The 23,364-nt window shown below is 46.6% G+C and overlaps 1 protein-coding gene and 1 long non-coding RNA gene across 10 annotated transcripts in view; both read left to right on the forward strand.

Moving 5' to 3' along the window:
* Positions 1-23,364, forward strand: part of CAPZB (capping actin protein of muscle Z-line subunit beta) — a 133,986-nt gene that overhangs the window by 41,457 nt on the left and 69,165 nt on the right. For 7 of the 9 annotated variants that reach the window (XM_023635607.2, XM_070260824.1, XM_001501750.7 and 4 more), the window contains one exon: positions 18,252-18,341. In XM_023635607.2, coding sequence (XP_023491375.1) covers positions 18,252-18,341 — 90 coding nt within the window. Of the gene's footprint in view, positions 1-9,946; positions 10,322-18,251; positions 18,342-23,364 lie in introns of those variants that run through there. The other 2 variants (XM_070260827.1, XM_070260825.1) reach the window with 2 other exon arrangements.
* Positions 4,854-6,759, forward strand: LOC111772433 (uncharacterized). The gene is made up of 2 exons (XR_002806300.2): positions 4,854-5,020; positions 5,709-6,759. It is a non-coding gene; the product is annotated as an uncharacterized lncRNA (long non-coding RNA).

The raw sequence follows: 23,364 nt of genomic DNA on the forward strand, positions 1-23,364 counted from the left end.
AGGACGTGATGGCCTGCTTCAGTGTTCGAAAGGATGTCCTGTGGCCCAGAACTTGCACATCCTTGCGGTGGCGCAGGAGGACTGTCAGTGGGTGGAAGTTGCAGATGTGAGGAAGAGCTGCTTAATAACCAGTGCTGTGTGAAAACAGGCTGCCTGGATGTGGGGGCTTGTTCAGCTCTGGTGATGATCTAGCAGCTGCTGGAAGACACAGTGCTTTAGGGATTTTGTAAGGGGCAAGTGGGACTCCGAGGTCAACAAAACTCGATCCTGGATTCCTAAGAGCAAAAGACCTGTAACTCAGAGACTTTCCTAGTTGACACCATCTTTCCCGTGAATGCACGTGCGCAGGGTTGTGCTCTGCAGGAGGGAGGCTGTAGTTGTCTGAGATGTTTTACAGCTTTTCTTCCCTTAAATAGAGAGTATTTACCTGAGGGGGGTGTTCTGTACTTTACCTCGCCTTCCCATTGCGGGCGTTTTTGGAATACCTTCCTAGAGACTGGTCTCCTGTCTCTCCAGACGGCTAGCCCACGGCCAGAAGGCGGTGTTTCCCACAGGCTTCTCTCATTCGGGATGTGCCACCACACTCCAGACCTCCTTGAACTTCTCTGATCTTGGGTGGGACTGCTGATTTTTACATCTTGCGAGAATGAATCCTGGCTGATGAGTAAGGCTGCTTTCCATCGTTGATTGGAAATGGATTCCTACCTGCTCCCTGGCCCTGGATTTAATCTTCTTAGAAGGTTCAGCTAAGCCATTTCCCCAAGTCAGAGGACGTCCCAGCACTGACCAGCTGCCTGCTGTTGGTTATAAGGGAAACCAGAAAAAAGAGAGCAAGCTGCCCTTGCTGGTGACCTTGAAGGCTGTCCAGGGCCTGCCTGTCGGCCTCTGGTGGGGAGTCGGGCCGGTCTGTGGGACTGCCTTCCTGAAGCCCTCGTGTGTCCGAGAGCTGAAGTCCTAACTTGGGCCGTCTCACAGGGCCGCTTACTCCTGGCTGAGTCTTGCTAGTGAAGCAGCACAGGAAAGTGGAAAAGGTGGTGCAGATCTGGGGCTGGGTTCTAGTTCCATGTGTAAGCTTAGGTGAAGTCCGTGGCCTCTGCTGGGCTTCGGATTCCCCAGAGAGCCATGGGACGCGTCAGTGGTCATTTTTCAGAGGACATGCTTGGGAAAACCTCTTTTTCACTCAGCACACTCTGGGTTTCCTTAAGTTGACTTCCTAATGGAATTTTCTTATTAAAACTTGTTTTCCCAAAGCTGTTGGGCAGCAGTGCGCTTCTGAGGTGGTAGGAGAGCGCCCCCCTTGTTATTTTTTTTCCTCCAACTTTATTGAGTACATTAAGTGGCGCATATTTAAAGTGGACAATGTGATCATTTCTGTTTGTTTTATGACACGTAACATCCGCCTCCCTGCACTCGCCTTCCTCCTGTGTCTGGTCCTGCACCCCTGGCTTTCCAGCCTCTTAGTCAGCAGCCATTCCAGCTGGCAGAGCTGTAACAAGTGTTTCCGTAGCATTCCCACGATCCTTTAAGTGAGGAGCGTGACCTCAGAACCATGTGCCCATGCCCCTCCCCTGCCGTAGGAGGAGGTGGGAGGTAAGAACAATACGTGGATGGATGGGTTCCCTGTCTGGGGCACTGCCGGAAAGCTGAGCATGTGTAGGCCATCCAAACACTGGCGTTCTCCTGGGATTCAAGGGTTAGAGGGGAAAGTGAATTGATTTCTCCCTTCATGTTAGAGGAAAGAGCCTAGCAAAACATACTCCTCTGCTTTTCTAAGCTCTCCTATGGTGCCTCCCATTCGTTTTGGTCACGGAACTTATGAGCTCAGTATAAGAAAATTGGCAGAGGAGAGCAAAGATGTTTTCTCTTTGTGTCGCGAAGCTCTCCCACTGCTGAGTTGTGAGGCTTGATTTGCTGAGGTCCCTGGTAAACAGTTTACTCGGTTTCGCTGGGCTGGTGGGAACACAGGGAGGATGCATTCCTAGCTTTGGAATCCTAGAAGGGTGTCTTGCTGTGACAGTCCTGGAGTGAATTTCACTGCCATTGTGTTTTGTTCCTCATCGCTTTTGCAGTTGTAGAGATTCTCCATTTCCTACCAAGTCTTTCAGACTGTGCAGAAGGTGCACAAGCTTCTTAGGCTGGCTCACTTTGCATTCTGTATTTATTCACCTGACCAAGAGACGGGAAATAATTGCTGTTACTGTTTATTTCCTTTATGCGAAGTTAGCAAGCCTCCCACTCAAAAACTTATTTAGAAAAGTGCGACTCCTGGGGCTCAGTTGCGTGGCCCTGACTGTGGTTTCCCTCTCTTGGTGAGAAAGGCATTAACCCGAGGTGATGGGGTAAGAACGTTGCAGCCCCTGCGTCGTTTAGCACCTTGTCCTCGAATTTCTCCATCCTGCTCTCAGAAGCACGTTGCGAGGGCCTTTAGCCTGAGCCAGGGTGACATTTCGTACATTCACGGAAGACCTCACTAAATTTAGGTCCCATATTACAAGACTGTTTGCTTTTAATGAAAGCTGTCAGTCAGGGCATTTATATGTCTGCATGAGAAACAGTTTTATCTCCCGTGGAATGAGAAAACGCTATTCTGAGAATCGAGCATTCCAATTCATAAAAAATTGTCATATAAGCCGTCCCTGGGTTTCTGCTTTGTAGAACTGTGTCCTGAAACAGGCTCAGCTCGGATCTCCAAGCCTAAGTTCACCCTCCTTTGATCAGACGGTCAGGCCGTCAGCTCTGCGGCCGCCAGAGCTCCCTGGTGCTCGCCGTCGCCGTGGATGCACCACGTCCAGCAGTGTTTCCTAGAGGCTGGCAGGAGGCCAGAGAGGCCTTTACTTTGAAACATTAGATTATGTCCTTTTACTTTTTTTCCCCTCCTTCCTCCTCTCTGTTGACTTAACATGTACAATTTAGGGAGCAGTGACTATGTCCCAGGTATGTGCAAAGTGCTGTATAAGGATTACCCCCAGTTGATCCTTAAAATAACAGTGTGAAGTATCTGCTATTATAACCCTCATTTTATAGATTGGGGAACCTGCGGCTCGGAAGAGTTTAGTCGCTAATCCAGGGTCACACAGCTAGAACCTGGTACAGTCAGGATTTGACTGCAGACGACCTCTCTCAAACGCTACCCTTAAGAAGGGTGCTATAGTGCCTCCCGCACTGGCCACTCACCTGTGCAAGACTGCTGCAAAGTAACCAGCTCCTCTTCTTTTTTTTTTTTTCCAAAGATTTTATTTTTTCCTTTTTCTCCCCAAAGCCCCCTAGTACACAGTTGCACATTCTTCGTTGTGGGTCCTTCCAGTTGTGGCATGTGGGACGCTGCCTCAGCGTGGTTTGATGAGCAGTGCCATGTCCGCGCCCAGGATTCGAACCAACGAAACACTGGGCCGCCTGCAGCGGAGCGCACGGCTTTAACCACTCGGCCACGGGGCCAGCCCCCAGCCCCTCTTCTTTTTGGAGTCTTGAAAACAAAGAGGTGGCCGTGGTTCTTAGGACAAGAAGGGAGTGTGGTGGCACAGGAGTCTGGCTGCTAGACATTACAGGGTGGTGATTAGGCATGTAGCTTTGGGGTCAGATAGACCTGCCTTTGAACCCCAGCTCCACTGCCGTTACATGTATAACCTCACCACGCTGTCTGTCTCGCAGTTTCCACAGCTGAGACTCATACTAGCACTGACCTCCCAGGATTGTTTGTAAGGTTAAGTGAGTTGTTGGCATAGAAAGCACTTCGAACAATGCCTTAGTAAGTTTTAGCTGTTATTTTTCTTTTGATGAGGAAGATTGGCCCTGAGCGAACATCTGTTGCCAATCTTCCTCTTTTTACTTGAAGAAGATTGTCCCTGAGCTAACGTCTGTGCCAGTCTTCCTTTTTTGTATGTGGGATGCTGCCACAGCATGGCTTGATGAGTGGTGTGTAGGTCCGTGCCCGGGATTCAAACCCACGAACACCAGGCCAGTGAAGCAGAACGTGCGAACTTAACCACTCTGCCACCGGGCCAGTCCCCAGCTGTTATTTTCGTTAATGCATTTTAAGCCCGTAAGTCCGAGCCCGCCGTGGAGTAACTGCGCGGTGGAAGTTGTTCGTGGCGGTTGTGGTGTGCTGCGGTTGGCAGAGCCCGCTTTAGGTGGTGGCGTGAGAGATGGTAATAATAGTACCGTTTGCTCACTGTTTGGGTTTAGTTCTTGGTTATCCAAAAGGTATTTTGGAATTGGAACTTGTTGCTTCCCTTTCGTTAATTCCTTCACTCATTGAAGGACTTTAAGCTCCTTACTCAGCCACCAACTTTCTTGAGACCTAGCCCTCAGCATTCAGTTGAGGGTGGAAGGAAAGAGGGTTTGAGCTTGTGAAAACACCTCGTGGGCAGATGTTCACTAGCTCTAAGGAAATTTGTCTGTTGATGGAGGAATAGTGTTTTTACTTGTAAAGAACACTTTCATCTAGCCCAAAAGAACCAAAAAGGAGTGGCCTTAACTGACTGATTTTCAGGCTCTTGTTCCCTGGCCACCCACTTGCATGCCTTCAGGTAACGTTAACTTCCTAAGGGCAGGGCTGTGGGTGTTTTAATCCCATACTGGATGGTAGAATCTTGTGCCCTCTGGGACTAAACTCTGTGTAAGAGGATGGTGATAATAGCTCTTTTTTTATTGGGCACTTAATGTGTTTCAGGAACTGTGCTAGTTTCTTTACGAGCACTTTATGCTATTGTCCCCAAAACAACACTGCAATGTTGTTATTATTTCCACTTAACAGATGAAGGAATTGAGGCTCAGGAAAGTGAAGGACTTGTCCAGACCTCCGTTGCCAGAAGTGGCAGATGAAATATTTAAACCCTTGTCTGTCTGTCTTCTAGGTCCTTTTCATCACTCACAGGCCGGCAAAACTGTGTCTTAGGTCTTCAATGTTGAAGCTAGAAGGACCTCACTTGTAGGCATCTCCCCTCCCTGCCAGGTGGATCCGACAGCTGGAAGTGGGGAGCTTTATGACAGGTCTTAGGTTACATTTGCAAATTTATCACAGGTTGGTAAAATGTTGCATTGTGCTTTGCTGTCGCCAAAGTATATGAAAGCTTTGGCCATGTATTTGGGGTGCTAGAGGGCTGGTCATTGTCGCAGGATTCTGTTCTGTGATGTGCTGTGCCCACGGTTGGCAGATTAGAGAATGTGCTGTGATAAAGAGCTGCCCTTGAGTCGGGTGGGGCAGGTGGAGATCAGGGGAGTCTTCCACATTGATTCACACACAAGTGTCTGAGATAGGAGCTCAGGAACCCGGGAAAGGAACGGCCCAACTGGTTTAGTTGCTGCGTAAGCATCGTGTTTGTCTTTTCCTTAGTCCTCCCTTTGGATGAAAGTGAAAAGGCAGCATTGCCACCTTCTAGATGAAAGACATGGCTTGATGGAGCCTTTACTTTTCCCAAATCCTTTAATCTTGCTGCTTTCCCATCGTGACCTGTCCGTTTGTGCTGTTTGCACATTGGACCCAGTGTTTCCCCCAAAACCTTTGGCAGGAATGTATGTCCAGTGTGTTATTGGTGTAAACCTGTGGCCAAATGTTCCAGATTTCATCCAGGCCATCCTATAAATCAGTTTGGGAGAAGGTTTATGTGAATTGGCTGCTTCTGCTATGAAAAAGGGACTTTACTTTTCGTAGCCTTCATCAATGAACATGTGGACAATGTTTTTTCCAAACTGCTTTTTTTTTTTTTTAGCTCTTGTTTGGAATACAGGGACGCTCTGCTGTTTAGTCATCTTAGACTTTCCTGAAAGGCTTCTTGAATTTCTTGTGCCATCGAGGTAGAAATGGACAGCACGTATGGCATCCATTGGAGACGTCTCAGGATCGCCCTAATTATGTGTCTAACTACCAGCTGACAAAGTGGACGGATTAGTGGCTTGTTACATGAAACCAGCCAGGATCACACAGAGGCGGCAGCTGTAGACATCTGTGAAACATTAATGATCAGACAATAGGTAATGGCCCCTTGCGGATCTTCTGAAGGGGTCCAGGAAACCATCAACCAGAGAAATGGTCTGAAGGGGCTTTCGTGTTGTCGAGAAATCCACCCATCGGTGATAGTGTTTGTGAGAACGGAGTCTATAATCCAAGGTGACGGCATTTCAGAATTTGGTAGTAGATGGAATTGTCCATAATTTGCCCAGCATGGGAGGAGAGACCAGTGCCTCTGTCTGATTTGGTGAGCTGGCAAGTTGTTCTCTAAAAGTCACTTGAAATTAATTTTATTTTCGTTTGGGTTGTTAACATTCTCTTAGATAACGTTTGGTCATGGGAGGCAGACCTTGGGTTTTTGTTCTGTGTCATCTGTGTCCTTCAGTGCTCTGGATCTGAGACAAGCCAGTTAGCCTTTCTAAGCCTTTGTTTACTTATCTGTGGAACTGGGATAATAGTGTCATCTCACAGAGCTCTGTGAGGGTTTCCCAACTTGGACCCACGGGCCTGGCCCTTGGGGGGCTCTTGGGGGTCCCCTGGCAGACAGAAGACTTCTTCTGTTTCTCTTTTGAGATTGGTTTGTATTTTGGATGTTTTGTATTCTTAGTAAAGAACAATTAATTTGGAAGAAAAATAAAATTATCTGGATGATATGTAAGTATTCTTAATACCATTGTTCTAATAGTAGAGAGGTTTATTAGAAACAGTATGTTTTTTGATAAGTCCAGCCCCATTCTTGAATTTTGACTTACGATTAATCTGTAAACAGCTGGAAAGCACTAAACTGTATAATAAAGAAATTTGTTTTCTGATCCTGGTTCGTTGCTGTTTAGTTATATGATAAGTCTTACTTAGCTATGGATAAACCTGGGCCTCAGTTTTCCTCCTTTTTAAAAGAAGCTGCTGATTAGATGGTTTCTAAGATCCCCCTAGCTTAATATTTCTATGATTCTGTGTTTTAAAATCTGGAGAGGTAGAGGGAGGCACACCCAGGATAAAATGCTCCACTTCACCCAGCTGGCTCGTTAGCAGAGCCAAGAACAGTGCGTGAGAAATCTGCCGGGCCGCAGTCCGGAGCAGTGGATTTGTCCATTGTCATCTGACCTGGGGTGTTTCCCGGCATGAAGTCATCCCCTCTGCTTTGCGTGGCAGGGTCGTAAAGAGCAGACTGCAGTCGCCTGTAGGTTGAGTGCTGACTGGGAACCGAGTTTCAGTACACGGAAGAGGGGTCAGCAAACTTGCTGAGCTGTTGGAGGGATGGGCGGAGGTGGAGGATGCACGAGGCGGAGGGCAGCTGCCTTACTGGGGGAGCTAGAAGAACCCCAGACGTGCCTGCGCTTCCTCCCCTTGCTGCGCAGGGCTCTGCTTTGCCGCTTAGAATGTGCCTGCACAGCCGTGCCTCCTTCAGGACCCCCATTGCTAGCTCCTTATTGAGGATTTTTGCCATTCCACCAAGTTTCCTGGGTAAAATCTGATTCCTGCAGAGAAACCGTTCTGTGTTCTGCAGTTGGAGATTTTGGGGCTGTAAACATTGACTTGGTTATCCAAAACCTTTTTCTTACCCACATGACAGCAGAGATACAGCTCCACCTCCTGCCTGTGATTCCTTTTGGGTCTTTCACTCCCTGAGGGGTGTGTGAGGGAAAACCAGCTGATGGCTCTGGTAGTATTTGACATGGAGCCCATATGTAGGTTGCTAAGTTTTGCTCTGGAATAGATATACCAGGGAGAGAGGCACTTGGAAGTCTCATTCTTGGGTGAGGAGGTGAGGTAGTTTGGGGACTCTTGTAGGGCTGTCCTATTTGTCTGGTTTCGATGGCCTCAGATGGGCTGGGGAGCACCAGTAAATAGGGAGGTGAAATGGTGGAAATATTTCTTGGTGCTCTCCATCCAGAGAGAGGGGTCAGAAGACTTCAGAAAGAAAGTGGAAAAGGAGAGAACAGTACAGAAAAGAAAAAGAGAAGATGTTTTGTGGGTGAATATGGAATTTGGTCAACTCTGTCTTCTGCCCAGAAGGTCCTCTTCCTCCCTCTCATTTGGCTTTGGAGGAGCCCCCAGTCCATGCCCTCCATCAAGAACAGGGCCGGGGACATGGTGTGGGGCGAGAGCTGTGGAAGCCTGCCCTCCTCTGTTGGTGCTTAATGACTTGGAAACTGAAATAACACCCCGCCTACCTTTCTAAGACTCCTGGCAGCCTAAATGGAAAACCTGCGTCACATGAGCAGAAAATCAGGGAGGAAAGGGCCCTTGGGCACCCAAAAACTGTTATGTAAAAGTCCTAGCAGATAAGCCCGTGCTTTACACTCCTGGAGAGTTCCTCCCATTTAAGGAGGACAGACTGCGGGATGCTCTTGGTCGGAGGCTGTGCCAGACACGTTACCTCACTCTCTCCGCGGCCCTGCAAGGCGGAGGGTGTTGTTCGGCCCACGTTTTAAAGTCTTAAAAACTGAGGCTCCAAGGGATTAAGTGGTGACTTGCTTAGTTCCACCCTGCAGGTTCAGTAGGAGAATAGGAATTTTTATTACTATCAGATCACACCTGTGCCTTTAGAGTTGGAGACTTTAAGAATGAAGCGGTGGGCCCTGAACCTTGAAAAACACGCACACCCGCACTCACGCACACCTTCACACACTGTCAGAGTCCTCACAAAACTGTGGGACTGTGACTCTGGTTACGAACCTATGCTTTATGCCTTGTCTCAGTTATTTTTTTAAAGAAGTTTCTAATTTCCTGATCCTTAGCAGATTAGCAGCAAATGAGATAAGAGCAGATGAGAAAGTGTAGCTGACAGCCAGACAGAAGAGGCAGAAACACTTAAAAAGCAGACCCAGGGCCATGTTTCAGTATTGGACGCTCCTAGCCGTGTCCCATTGCCGATGAGAAGTGGTTTGACTGTGTTCATTGCTTTGTGTCCTCGGTATGAAAGCATGGACCTTGTAAAACATTTTAGAGGCATTCCCATCTTCTAGGATTAAAAGAAAGTTGGTACTGTGGGTATCTGGAAAAGTCACGGGAGGAGTGTAGAGTGGGATGCTGTAGTCCTTGTTTCTTGCTGTTTTTTTCTGCCTGTCGTCTTTGTTAGGTCACAGGCTCCTTGAGGGCAGGGACCATGTCTGACTAGTTCAGCTCTGTGTGCCCAGTGCCTACTCATCCCTCACTTAGTTGCTTAGCGACTGAGCCAGGTGGAAAGATAGCATGAGGTGTAGTAGAAAACCCCTCAACGTGAAGCTGTGGGTTCAAGTGCTGATTTTGCCACTGAGTGTGTGACCTTATGAAACTTTCTCTAAACTTCATTATTTTTCTGTAAAATGAGGGGATAGAACTTAGGTGAACTTGAAAAGTCTGTCCAGATCTAAATTTCTGTGATCGTGGCAGAATTTTTTTAAAGCAGAGACTTTAAAGCAATTATGTTTTCCTGGTGATCAAAACGGCATTGACCCAGCCACCAGAAACGCTGCGGAATGGTTAATGTTGTGTGGAGTGGTTTTCACCTCAATTTTAAACAGATGACATTGCCCCAGCGATGATGATGTACGGTAGACCCCAAAAGGTCGAAGGAGGCTTGCTCTGCCAAATGGGCTTGCACTGTGGCTTTGACTCCTTCGGTGTGGGGTATTGGGTTTTCCCATGGGAATGAAAAGTCCCCCAGAGGGAGTGCGCGTGTTTGTGTGTGATGAGCCGTCTCCCTCCATGTCCGGCTGTCATCACCGTGTCCCTCCCAGAAGATTCAACCAGAGGACAGTCAGTCAGTGGAAGAAACACTTTTCTTTTTGTTAATCCAAACCATGCCGTTTTCCAGAGTGCCCTACGGGTGAGTCGTCGGCTGGACTGGCCGGTGAATCTTTCCCCGAACAACTCCCAGCACAGATTGTTCCTGAGCCACAGGGCAGAAAGCAGATTCAACTTTTAAACAAAGTTGCTTGTCGGGTCACAGATTATACAAGACAAACCACAGTTAAGTTAGACACTATAAATTTGTGATAAATCAGCCTGGGCTCCAGTGGGGTTCACCTCTGTGTTGTCTGGGAAGTAACTGTTTGCTAAGCCTCTCGGGAATGTAAACGAGTGAAGGTCTTGATGAATTTGAGAACAAACTGTGAAGGCCTTTCAAGGCTTTGGTTGGTGGTTTATGTACAGACAGATGCTGTTAAGTACAGATCTGCCTCAGCCAGTCACTGGAGCAGGCCAGGCATGACTTCTGCTCGGAAACCAAGTGCTTTGAGTTGCCTCCTGTCCTTGAAATTACAAATGCTGTTTTAAGAGGGCACACACAAACCGTACACACGCTGATGACGCTTTGGCATCATCGTCTAGCAGGTAGTCCCCACTAGAAACTCAGTTGTCTGAGACGTCTTGGGCTGCCTCTCTTTTCCGGTAGGTAACCTCGTCCTATCTGTTCTTCCTCTTAAAATCTTTGACCCTCTGCCTCCTCTCCAGCCATTCAGCCAGAGCCCTGGTTGCTGTGGGTTCGCCTCTGCTGGCCCTCCTGCCCTCAGTCCCATTTCTGGTCAGACTTTCTCCCCGCAGTCACCAGAGGCATCCTTCTGTATCAGTTACTTTTGCTGTCTAACAAACTCACCCCAAAACCTAGTGACTTAAAATAGTAATCATTTCTTTCTCTCCAGTGGTTCCTTGGGTTGGAAATTCCAGAGGGCCTTGTCTGGGTGGCTGTGGCTTGGGGTCTCCTGCTATTGCAGTCAGACAGCTGAAGCTGGGACAGTGGGGGCCTGGAGCACCTGGGTGCTGGCTGGGTGTCTCACCTCAGCGAGTCTCAGGCTCTCTGCCTGGGCCAGGTGGGGCTTCCTCACAGGATGGCGGCCTTAGGGAAGTTCACCTGTTGCCATTGCTGCTTGGGGCTCCGCATGGTGCGTGTTCAGCAAACAAGGCAGAAGGTGGAGCATCTTTCACGGCTTGGCCTCTGAAGTCACAGAGCATCAATTCTGCTGTTCTCTGTTGATGAAGTCACCCACCTCTCCCTGTTCCAAGGGGAGGGGACATAGACTCCACCCCTCAATGGGAGGAATGTCACAGCGACGTTGTAAGAGGGACACGTCAGGTGGGAGAGCTTGTGTTATGGCCGTTTTTGGAAAGTATAATCTGCTTCACCTTCTATGACACAACAATATTTCTGTCATTTCTCCCCGGAAGAATCTTTGGGGGCTTCTGACCCTTCTGGAGAAGCAGATCTTTTAAAAAGTTTTAAAGGCCAGGGGCCGGCCCCGTGGCGCAGCGGTTAAGTGCGCACGTTCTGCTTTGGTGGCCCCGGGGTTCACCGGTTCAGATCCCGGGTGTGGACATGGCACCACTTGGCAAGCCATGCTGTGGTAGGTGTCCCACATATAAAGTAGAGGAAGATGGGCACGGATGTTAGCTCAGGGCCAGTCTTCCTCAGCAAAAAGAGGAGGATTGGCAGTGGATGTTAGCTCAGGGCTAATCTTCCTCAAAAAAAAAAAAAAGTTTTAAAGGCCAAATGATGTGGCACAGAATCCTTACCTGCAAAGTAGACAGAAGCAAAACTACTGGGAGAAGGCAGGGGCTGAGCCTGGGGCCTGGAGCTCTGTGGAACACTGCAGCCTCTTTAGAAAACCGCTGCCCTCTGCGCAGTCTGGGCACCATCTGGCCTCACTGTGGGCCCCTCATGATGGGTGTCCCGGCCCACTGTGCTGCCCTTCCTCCGGAGCACCCCTTGCTCGTGGAGCATGTGTGTGGGCCCTCTCTTCCATGCCTCTCCTTTTATCTCACTGCACCTGCTGCCTGGAAAGGCCCCTCCGTGTCTGCCCAGGGCACCCCTACTCTGCCGGCAATAACCGGCTCCTGTACCCTTCTGGGAAGTCTTTTGAGGTTCCCTGTGCCACTTAGTATGTATCTTTGCTATAACATTTTTGATTTTTGTGGATAGGTGTGTTTATTCTATTAAACTTTGAGCTTCTCACAGGTTGGGGCTTGTCCTGTTCTTTGCATCCCTACCTAGGGACTGAATAAATTTTATTTGATGATGATTTCCAGATTAGTCTTTGCTCTGTTAAGTTCGTTTAATAGACCAAGTTTTACTCTATGAAATGATTGACAACACTATCAGGTGTCTGAAAATTCCTTAGTAGATTTTTTAAGCTGTAGTGTTTTGACTTACTTATTCTTCTGAAAAATCGTTCTAGTCTGTATTAACAGTTGTTTTACTTGTCGTACGGTGATTTAAGCAGTTTGCTTTTGTTTAAGTCATGTGAAAACCAGCAGAAAGTGAAACTTCTGTAGCTCAGCTTATATACTAAAAAAACACAACAAAAACCTAAACCGACCCCTTGGAGCCTCACCAGCTTAAAGTGGGGTAACCGTCCCCTCCTTATTCTCTGATATCCTAACAAGGACTCGTCCCTAATTTTTTCCGTGTAGGTTTTGACTGCACCATAAGTTCCTGAAGGACAGGGAGGGACTTTGTTATGTTCACCATTCAGCATCAAAAACAGCGCTTGTCACCTTGGAAACACTCAAATAATTATTGAGTCACTAATTGAACCGGCAGAGAATTCTGGGGAGTGAAGTGAAATGGTCATTCTTTTACTGTTTACCTTTCAACCCAGAAAACGCCCCCAGGGGAGGGTGGAATTGATGAGGCTCATTTTACGAAGGAAGTGTCTGAGGTCAGTTAGGAGTCTGAAGGAGTCGTCCAGTGGAGGGCCCTTAGTCACAGGATGACAGTACACAAAATAAATAGCCAGTTAGAGGAGGTTCACCAGGGTGGGAAATGCTGCGAAAGTAGTTGACACGTGAAGTACAGATAACTATATTCGGACTGTGCCGCGTCTCTGCGTCTTCCGTGTGCTGCTGTACACATCACACTGCCTTAGGATTATTTGCTATCTTGTGGATGGTTCCTTGAGGCTGGGGACTAGGCGTCATTCACTGAACCTAGTTCAGGGCCTGGCCACAGTCGGTGCTCAGTGCAGGGTTGTTGACTTGAAACATGGTTGTAGGCCTGCAGGGGGCTGTTGAAGGACAGGGCAGGTGAGACCCAGTGGGAGCATCTGCACTTGCAGCAGGATCCAGGGCACAGTCCATCTAGAAGGAATCCTGGAAGCCGTCTAGCTCACATCCCAGGCCTCAAGGTTAAGAGTGCACCTCAGGTCACACAGGCGTCCGTGACAGGGCAGACCTTGGACTCGGAGCGCCCGAATCCCAGTTTCTGTCCCTGCTTGCTCTTGTTTGTATTTTTTTGTATTACCTTTAAAAATATATTCAGTGAAGTGAAATAATGACAAACAGAATAGCTCAGAAATAAACCCTCGCGCATATGGTCAATTAATTTACGACAGAGGAGCCAAGAGTATACAATGGGGAAAGGACAGTCTCTTTGATAAATAGTCTTGGGAAAACTGGACAGCCACATACAAAAGAATGAAACTGGACCCCAGTCTTACACCATACACAAAAGTCATCTCAAAAAAGTTTATATATCTGATAACTGTAAAGGGACATATTAACATACATGTAAGTTTAAGCATCGTGATGGTATTTATTCCCTTGAACACACCATTCCGTGCAAGACCTAGGTGAATATCAACTTTGATCTCCCCCTGGTGACTTTTTCCCTTATAACTACTCTTCTCTCTCTCCTGAATTTTGTATTTATTGTTCCCTTGTCTTGGCTAATAAGAAAAACAACCTTGCTATGTTAATTTAAAACACAGACAGACACACAAACACGTGTTTATGTCTAAATGATAGAGAGTTGAGTATTTCTTGTTTTTGACCTTTGTAAAAGTGGCAGCATCCTGGGTTGTCCCCTGGAACTTGCTTCCCCACTCCCACCATCATTCTGTTTCGGGGTCACTCATGTTGCCACACGTAGCTGTAGACCATCCACGTTTTCTTCATTCTCTTGTGCTGTTTCCTGTTTGGACCCCTCAGGGTTTGGGATGACTCCCAGGTGAAGGGCTCCAGTTAATCTCATTTTAACTGTTTACAAGCTCTCGTTAAGCTTTCCCATGTCTTGGCTTATGAGAAGCTTTTAGTCATGTACTAATTTAATGATAGTTCAACATCCTTGGCCCTAGAAATTTATGGTGAAAAATTTCCAATTAAGATTAATTGGAATTAATGCAAAATATGAATTAGACCATTTTGCAATAGTATTTTCATGGTTTTGACTAGATAGAATCAGGCAGTGGATTGTCCAGAAGGAACCCTTTTTGCTACTGGCTCTCGGGGGGATGAGGCTGTGATGAGCATGTTGGGGTTGGGGGTGTGAACAGGCTCATGGAAGGGTTAAAGCAGTGTCTTTTCTTGTTGACCTTCTCTGGTCAAGTTAGGACTTTTCTTTGCCTAGATAATAATTGTTCAACTTCTGCTTAATCCTTTCTGAATCCAAATATGTGCTGGATTAAAGTTTCAACGTAGCTAGACTGACTTATATCTAAGTTTGTTTTTTAGTTCTCATGAAGATTGTTAATAGCCAGTTGAAAATATCTCCAAAGACCAGAAGTTTTTAGGGTTATGAGTTGTCTGTGAATTAGAATTGTATGTAAAATGTTTCTGAGTGTGTGCAGTTTTCTGGGCCCTTAGCCTTGGTCAGAGACTGGGAGTCTGCAGCCCCCCAAAATGATTATTTTAAACCAGGGTTTCTCAGACTTGACTGTGCTGACATTTTGGGCCAGGTTGTTGGGGTGGACCCTGTGCATTAACGGGCCCCTGGCCCCTACCCATTAGATGTCAGTAGCTTCCTCTTCTCCAGTGATGACAACCAAAAATGTCTCCAGATTGCCAAATGTCTCCTGGGGGTCTGTGGGGAGGGCAGAATCAACCCCAGTTGAGAACCACTCGTTTACACCTCTCTTTTTATTTACATAGACTCAATTTTTTAGAGCAGTTTAGGTTCACAGCAGAACTGAGCTGAAGGTACAGAGAGTTCCCGTATAACCCCTGCCCCACACATGCATGGCCTCCCCCATTATCAACACCCCCACCAGGGTTACAATTGGTGAACCTACACTGACACATCATAATCACTCAAAATCTGCGGTTTCCATTGGGGTTCACACTTTTTTTTTCTCCTTCTTCTCCCCAAAGCCCCCCAGTACATAGTTGTCAGCGTGGCTTGATGAGCAGTGCTAGGTCACACCCAGGATCCGAACCGGCAAAACCCCGGGCTGCTGAAGCGGAGTGTGCAAACTTAACCACTCGGCCATGGGGCCAGCCCCCTGGGGTTCACTCTTGATGTTGTATATTCTATGGGTTTAGATGAATTTACAATGACACATATCCACCATTATGGTATTATATAGAGGAGTTTCTCTGCCCTAAAAATCTTCTGGGCTCTGCCTGTTCATCCCTCCCTCCTCTCCAAGATCTGGCAGCCACTGATCTTTTTACTGTCCCTGGTTTTGCTTTTTCCAGAATGTCATATAGTTGGACTCACACAGTACGCAGCCTTTTCAGATTGACTTCACTTCGTAATATTATTTAAGGTTCTTCCGTGTCTTTTCATGGCTTGATAGCTCATTTCTTTTTAGCACTGAATAATATTCTATTGTCTGGATGTATCCGTTTGTTTATCCATTCACTTACTGAAGGACATCTTGGTTGCTTCCAGATTTTGGCAATTATGAATACAGGTGCTGTAAACATTCATGTGCTGGTTTCTGCGTGGACATAAGTTTTCAACTCCTTCGGGTAAATACCAAGGAGCACAAATGCCGGATCATATGGTAAGAGTATGGTTAGTTTTGTAAGAGACCGCCAGACTGTCTTCCGAAGTGGCTGTGCCGTTTTGTGTTCCCCCCAGCAGTGAATCAGAGTTCCTGTTGCTCCACATCCTTGTCAGCATTTGATGTTATCAGAGTTATAGGTTTTGGCCATTCCGATAGTTTAATGGTATCTCATTGTTTCTCTGCATTTCTCTGGTGATGTATGATGTTGAGCATCTTTTCATGTGCTTATTTGCCATCTGTGTATCTTCTTTGGTGAAGTGTCTGTTAAGGTCTTCAGCTTATTAGTTTACTTTTATTAAGTAGTTTGACTTGAATCTTTTAGGGTTTTCTGTTCTTGCACAGCCAAGGGGGTACATAGCTATTTATGGAGTTTGAACCCCTAACTCCATCTTAGTCCCTGAAAGACTTCAGGGTTGGGTTGAGGGGGGTGAATATTATAAAATATATTTTAAAATACTTTTTAAATATTTAAAACATATATTTACACACATACACAGAAAATACATTCTAACGCATCCTTATTATGTATTATAAACATTTCACAGGTATTAACTAAATCATCGCAACAGCCCTGTGAAGTAGATACTGTCTTCATTTATGGAGAAACAAACAGAGGCTTGTAGAGGTTAAGAAATTTGCCCAAGTCCTAAGTTAATGAATGGCAGAACTGGGAACTGAATATAGATCTCTCTAGTGTCAAATCAGTTTATCTGTGTTCTCGACCCTAGAAGTGGTGTTAAAATGTCTTCCCATGCCAGCGGACCAAACCCATGTCACCGTGGCCTGGCTGATGTAGAAGGCATGGCACAAGTAGGGAATTCATGGTTGCTGGAATGTTTCAGTAAGCAAAACAAGTGCTGCAAGGTTTCTGAGTGTGTGTTTCTTTTCAGGGTAGCCAGTTTGTTGTGTGTCCCAGAATAAATTGTCACTGATAACCATCTTGAGCAGGGAACAAGTTTTTTTTTCTGTTTTAAAAACAGCCTGCTGTATATGCCATATTAATTACCTGAAAATGAAATTGCGTCTGGTTAACTTAATGTTATGTGTTAAATTAACTTAATGCGTTATGTTTTTGGTGAATAAAAAATGGGTCCTTGTCCCACAGCCTAGCCTGTTTGTGGTTAATATACCTGGAGTGTAGATGCTCATATTCAAAAGTTCTATTTCGTTAGAGTCAAATGTGGCCTTTCCAGGATTACTTTCTATACTTGATGAAGATTCTTCAGCTTGTTGATTCAGGGCTTTTAAAAGTCCTGAGGTTGGTCTGAGCAGAGTGGGTCTGCGATGCGGATCGGATAGTGCCCCTGGTGGGTTGTGTTGGGCTCTCCATCTGCCTCACTTGTGCTTCTTAGGGTCGCATGCGGGGGTCCTCACCGTTTTACCTGGCTGGCCTTTCTCACCTTATTTCTTGTGACTCCTCCTGAGGTCTAGCCTTCTGTGTTTGAGCCCACTGTGTTCTGAATGTACTTTGCACTTTACCACCGTTGCTCCCATTCAGTTCATTGCTTCCTTCCTCCCCCCAGCCTTTATTATTTATTACATGTTTATGGTGACTGGCGTATGGCAGCTCTCAGTAACTAGCTACAGCATGAATATTAAATAAGAAAGTACTGCGGAGCACCAGTGCATAGCCTCAAGAAGGTGCTTAGTAAATGAGAGTAATGTTTATCCTGCCGGGCCCCTGTGGCGGCAGTGACCCTGGTCTGTTGCAGTAGTTCTCTTTGCAGACAGTGAGCTCTTGACTGAAAGTGGCCCAGGTCTTGGTCTGCTTTGCAAGGACCTGGCGCCTGGGAACGTGTATCAAGCTTTAGTTGAATGACTCAAGCGCTTTAAACCTTTGCATGCGTCTTGCCACTTGTTCCTTTCCTGGCTTTGTCGCTGGCTTGGAGTTGATCAACGAACCTGGCCAGGTGACGTTACCTGACATTTATATCTAGGTTACAGCAAAGCACAAAGCCTACTCTGCCATTTGAGCATGCTTACTGCAAAACCAACTGGGAGTTAGTACATCTGCGTTTCCCATGGTCCATTGAGGTGGAGAAGGAAAGCTGATGAGGGTTTGAGATGTCGGTAGAACAGGACAACTGTCTGAACTCTCTGGCCTGCTTCCTGCTTCTCTGAGTATCTTTTGGATGCCTTCATTTGAGATAGAGATTGCCATCACACCAGCAGCCTCCCTCCAGGAGGTGTGTCTGAGGGCCCGCTGGAGGCCTGTTTGGTCTTAGACTGCCCTGAGCAGCCCGAAACTGCAGGAATGCTTTTTGGTTTTTTTTTTTTTTTTTTTTTTTTTGGTGGGGAAGATTCTCCGAGCTAACATCTATTGCCAATCTTCCTCTCTTTCTTGAGGAAGATTGTCCCTGAGCTAACGTCTGTGCTGCCAGTCTTCCTCTATTTATATGTGGGATGCCGCCACAGTGTGGCTTGATGAGTGGTACGTTGGTCCGCGCCTGGGATCCGAACCTGCAAATCCTGGGCTGCTGAAGTGGAGCACGTGAACTCAACCACTTGGCCACGGGGCTGGCCCCAAGAATGCTTTTTAAAGGGGGGTTTTTGGTGTTTTTCTTGGCCAGGTGACTGAGACGCTTGTTTCTCTTTCACAGAGTGATCAGCAGCTGGACTGTGCCTTGGACTTAATGAGGCGCCTGCCTCCGCAGCAAATCGAGAAGAACCTCAGCGACCTGATCGACCTGGTATGTGCTTTGTTCGTATGGTTTTGTTGGGGTTGTGGCTCATAATTGGTTGCTTTGTGTACCTTTTTCCAAGCAGAATTCAAAACACACAGGAAACCTCCTCTCTCCCCAGCCAGATGCCACCACTGAGTCACAAGATTCCTCCAGACAGGGAAGATGGGTTTCACATGGTTGTCTTTCAGAGCTTTTTGTTAACAAAGCCCAAGATAGGAGTTCTCAAGTTGATTACAATCTCTCCCCTTCCCTCAGCTGCCTTGTTTTCAGTTTCTAGAAGCTTGTGTTTAAGCCTGGGCAAGGAGAGGCTGTACGCATCCAGCAGGTGCTCAGCAGTGCGCAGTGCCAGGCATCACTGGTGTCTGTGCTGTTGTGGAAGCTTTTCCAGTCAAAGCAGGCCCAGAATCGACCCTGTGAAATGCTGCAGTGGCTTTCCTTCTGCTTGGAGATGGTATAAAACATAAAAGTTGGCTTTTAAAGGGCTTATCACATCTATTTTTTAAATATTCTGGTTTTTTTTAAGATTCAGAATGATTGGTCTCAAAATGATGCCTCAGATTAACTAGCACCATAATATTATTTGAAAATGCTCAAAATAATTTAAAAATCTATAAAGCTATGGGAAATATTGAAGAGAAGTAAAATAAAATAAAATCATGCCCTAAAAGGCCACCCGAGTTACTAGGTCATTTGGCCAGTGCGCTGTGGCTCTGGGTCTGGGGCCCAGGCTCGCTGATTCTGAGTCCTCTGTTCTTTTCACTGTGTCCCGTGTCTTCCGGGGTGTAATTATCAGTTGCCAACTGTGGCTCGTCAATGAGAGACCTTTTCAAATAGTGGTTTGAAAACTTGTTCATATGCTGTAGTGATAGATTGAACTCCATCGTGTGAACTCAGAACAGTTTTACTGGGAAACTTACAGGACTGCATGAGACTCGTGTCATTCGCAGATTAAACTCCTCACAGCAGTCTGAAGCGTCCGTCACGTAACTGTATATTTATGGGGACACACTCCCGATTGAGAGGCAGCTGTGTGAGATGGAGTCAGGTCTATCGAAGGAAGTGAGGAGGAGGTTTCTTGAGGTGGACTTCCTGACGAGAAAGTCAGCTACAGGTGTTTGTGATGGAAATGAAGAAGGTGGATATGAAAATGTGATGGGCCCTGACCAGACAAGTGGACGTTCCGTGTGAGTGCTACAGAGTGGCGGGTTGAGTTGTGATGCAAATGAGCCTACTGTATGCTCAGAATCGGGGATCACGAGCCAAGGTGCAGGGAGCTGACATGAATCACTCAAGTGGACTTGGTGTGGCAAAAGGGGTTTGGCGGGCAGGCCCCATCAGGAAGGGCAGTGGCTGCTTTGCTCCAGTTGCTTGTTGTCCTGTGGGAGTGTGATCCTCTGTTGCTCGTTTTCAGATTTTTCTGGAGGTGCCATACATTTTTCGTGTTATGTGAAATATTCCAATTTTTCAGCGTGGGCCCAAACATTGGATTAGTTAGATCTGATTTTGTGTAGAATCTGGGCATGCAAGTGTGAAATGTGAGTTCGGGGGACGGGGGTGGGGATAAAGAAAATGGTCTTTGTTGGGAAATAATTAGACATAAAGTTAGATGGTTAAGAGGTGCCTTGACAGTCAGGAGGAGGCTTGAGTTGATAAATGGTTATTGCCACCGTTGACCCCCACGTTGGGCTGAGCAGTTCGTTGCGTGGCCTTATTTAACTCTCAGTACTGTAAGAGAGCTCTGCACGGTGAGGTCTGGGAAGTGCTGTATGTCTTTGTGTGTTTCTTGGTCGGGGGTTTTGCTTGATCATAGGTGGAAGAGGCGGGCAAAAGGCGAAGGTATAGTCAGCTCCCTAAGTTGGTCACTGCAGAGGCTTCTTTTTCTTTTAAACTCAGCCTGAAATTGCTTGGCCGACTTTAAATTTAGTTTGCCAATTTAGTTATTACTGTATTTTAGACATAAACCGAACATGCAAGTAAGAACTGGTGAGCAGATTTTTCTCAGTAGACTCTTCTTGGTATTTAACAGGCTGTTTTTTTCTTACGGCAACTGAACTGTTTTATGACGGCTGTGTCTTCTTTTCTGTGACTCCCTCATCCCTCCTCACTTCAGAGATGGGCACGTCGCTGCTCTTACGGAAACCTTGTCAGCTGGTTCCCTTGCTGGTTCCCTTGCTGATCATGCCGGTTTTGCTTGGGCTCATCAGGGAAGTGGCAGCATTGACGGTGAATGAAGGCGATCATGAGAAGCCACCTTCCACCTTAGCCAAATGCTGAGTGAGGGAGGTCTGCCTGAGGTTTAGTTTGTAGGAGGGCACGCGGACCAGCCTGAGGACCGCACTGTGCCTGTCCCTGATCTGTGATGCAATATGTGGCATCCTGTGGGTCCCCGTCAGAGTGCACTGCTTTTCCACTTGTACCTTTGTCTTCTGTAAGATGTAGCTGGAGAGAGGATGGAGGCAGACACAGGCTGTGGGTTGACAGCTAACATTTGTGGAATACTTACTGTGTGCCCAGGACTAAGCTGGATGCTTCTATTTGTCTTATCATTTCATTGAATTTTCACGATACTCCTTTAATGAACCTATGATCGCTTCACCTTTTTTGGATGATTTAGACCCATGAGGAAGAAGCTAGGGTGGTGAGGTGCCTGAGCAGCACAGGAGACCTGATTTCTCCTGCTGGGATAACTCTGCTGGGTGCCTTTGGGTCCAGTCACTTACATTCAAAGCAACAGATTAAACACGGCACATCTTTCTGCTTTGTCCGTCTTAACTGTTTGGGCAAAAAGTGTTAAAGAATTTAATTCATTAGTAATCTAAAATATTAAAACATAGGTGTATTATGGAGAATAATGCAAAATTTACATAATTTAAAAAAACAAAACTAGAGATTGGAAGACGTAAGATTCTTAGAGCCAGGCTCCTTAGGATTAACCGTTCACTTTGGTCTGTTGCTTCATGGGGAGGCTGGAGAGGTGCCGACTCCCCTCGCTGGGTTGTGTGGAGGCCAGCCTTGGGCCCCATCTACCTGCTCAGGCTGAACAAGAGGCCGTAGTACCTTCTCATCATCCAGAATGGGCTGGGGAATTGATGTTCTCATTAATTTTTTAATTTGAAGTATGATGAATGTCAAAATGGAAATGGAGCATGACTTTTCAGCGAATTAGGATCTGGTAGAGCGTCCCTCATTAAAACCGTATTGACATGCTTCAAAAGCCACTTTTTGGTTAATGCTCTTGCTTTAAGGTCCTTGCTATGCACCGTAGTATAGAAGGGGCATCTGGGTTGGTTTTGTGCCGGGTCCTATGACCAGCCCTAGAAATTACTTCTTTGAATGTTTTCTTTTCATCGCTGCTATTTTTCTTCTATTTTCCCTGGGAATGACAGTGCTTTTTTTCTTTTTAACTGGATTTGCAAAATTCTTGTAAGAATTGGTCCATGCCTGGTGTACTGCTGGGGCTCTGAAGTTCACTTACAGTTTTAGTTTCTTCCCAAAGCTGTAATTTCAGAAAACTCGCACCATATGGGCCCATCTAGAAGCAATGTATCCGGGTCTTTGTTTCACGTAATCTGGGATCAGTGAGATGTTTTCAGAGCAGCTCATGCACTGCTCGGTGCAAATTACAGTCATTCCTCCCATGCTCACCTGCCTAAAATAATGAAGGGGAGGTGGTGGTTTTCAAGAAAAGTCTCCAGTTTTAAGACTGACAGGAATGTTAGGATTTGCCAGCATTCCCCATGAAAGGAATGGCGTTGCTTAGATGTCGAAGCCAGAGAACTGTAGGGGAATTTATCCGGTCCACCAGTGGTCCGATTACAGAGTAGTATTAAAGAGAAATGTGGCGGATGCTTGGCAGCTAGGCCAAGGCAGCCCAATTTATCATGCCAGATCAGCTTTCTTTCTTCTTTTTTCTTTCCAGCATCAGAGGTTTTGCTGCCTTGGAATTATGATGCCTGCTCTGATTGGTAGAAAATGACCTTCCTTTGCAGATGGCCAAAACATCATTTTATTACATATTAATCCCATTGTACTAGAGTGAAGCCAGCCGAAATCCGTTGTTAAGCTGTTTCAAAAATACCCACATGTCCATGCGGGCCAAAAATCATATGATGTTAAGATGCTCCCTTGGCTCCTAAACTTTGACCTTGTATGGCTTTACTCTGCACACTGGCAGCAAAAGCCGAAACTTCTTGGCTGGGGTGTATTTTGAGCCCTGAGCTGAGGAAGGAGTTTGTTTCTGCAAATTGGCACTCAGCAGGCCATCCGTCCTTTGCCTTTTTAAGAGCAAACCAAAAATAGCCCTAAAACTGTTTAACCAGGCAGAGAAGTCTCTGCTTGCAAATGTTGGTGACTTTACTTTTTAATTCCTTCTCTCTTCTTCACTATAGTCACCCAGAGATCTAGCTCTGGGGTGTCCCCAGACTTAAGGAAGGAGGAAGACATCAGAGCTGGGAAAGCACCCGAGCCATCCCGGCCAGGCCTGTGAGTTAGAGGTGGAAGAGACATCCTCGTGTTCTGACCAGGGAATGGCTAACTTAATCAGTTTCCATTTCAGCATATTCCTCTTTTTAGCGGCCAGAAGTGCTCTCCAGACATAGAAAGGGGCAGCTGGGCGCAGGGCTTTGCTCTGCCAGCCTCAGCAGTGCCTACACTTTGAACGGCTCGCAGAAATTGTCCGCTCTGGGGAGCGTGAGGCCCACGCTGTGCTTCTTCCCACTCGACAGATGGAAGGCTGGCTGCACTTAGGCCTGGGGGCTCGTGAACAAGCGAGTGGAGACGTACAGTACAGCTTGCGTTTCCCAGAACCTGCTCTCCACGAAGCAGCCTGTGGAGTCAAGCTCACACGCATTTGTGATTGGTGAAATTAAGGCTAATGTTATATCTAATAGTTCATTAAAATGTTTGATTTCTGCTAAACATTGTTACTCAGTTTTTGGTTTCTAATAGTGGAACCAATGAAATCTGGAAATTATTTTTCCAGTGGCAGCTGTATGGAATGAAGCATCAAACTCAGTTCTGTCCCCAGGTG

The sequence above is a fragment of the Equus caballus genome, chromosome 2 (assembly GCF_041296265.1).
Source record: "Equus caballus isolate H_3958 breed thoroughbred chromosome 2, TB-T2T, whole genome shotgun sequence".
Classification (NCBI taxonomy): domain Eukaryota; kingdom Metazoa; phylum Chordata; class Mammalia; order Perissodactyla; family Equidae; genus Equus; species Equus caballus.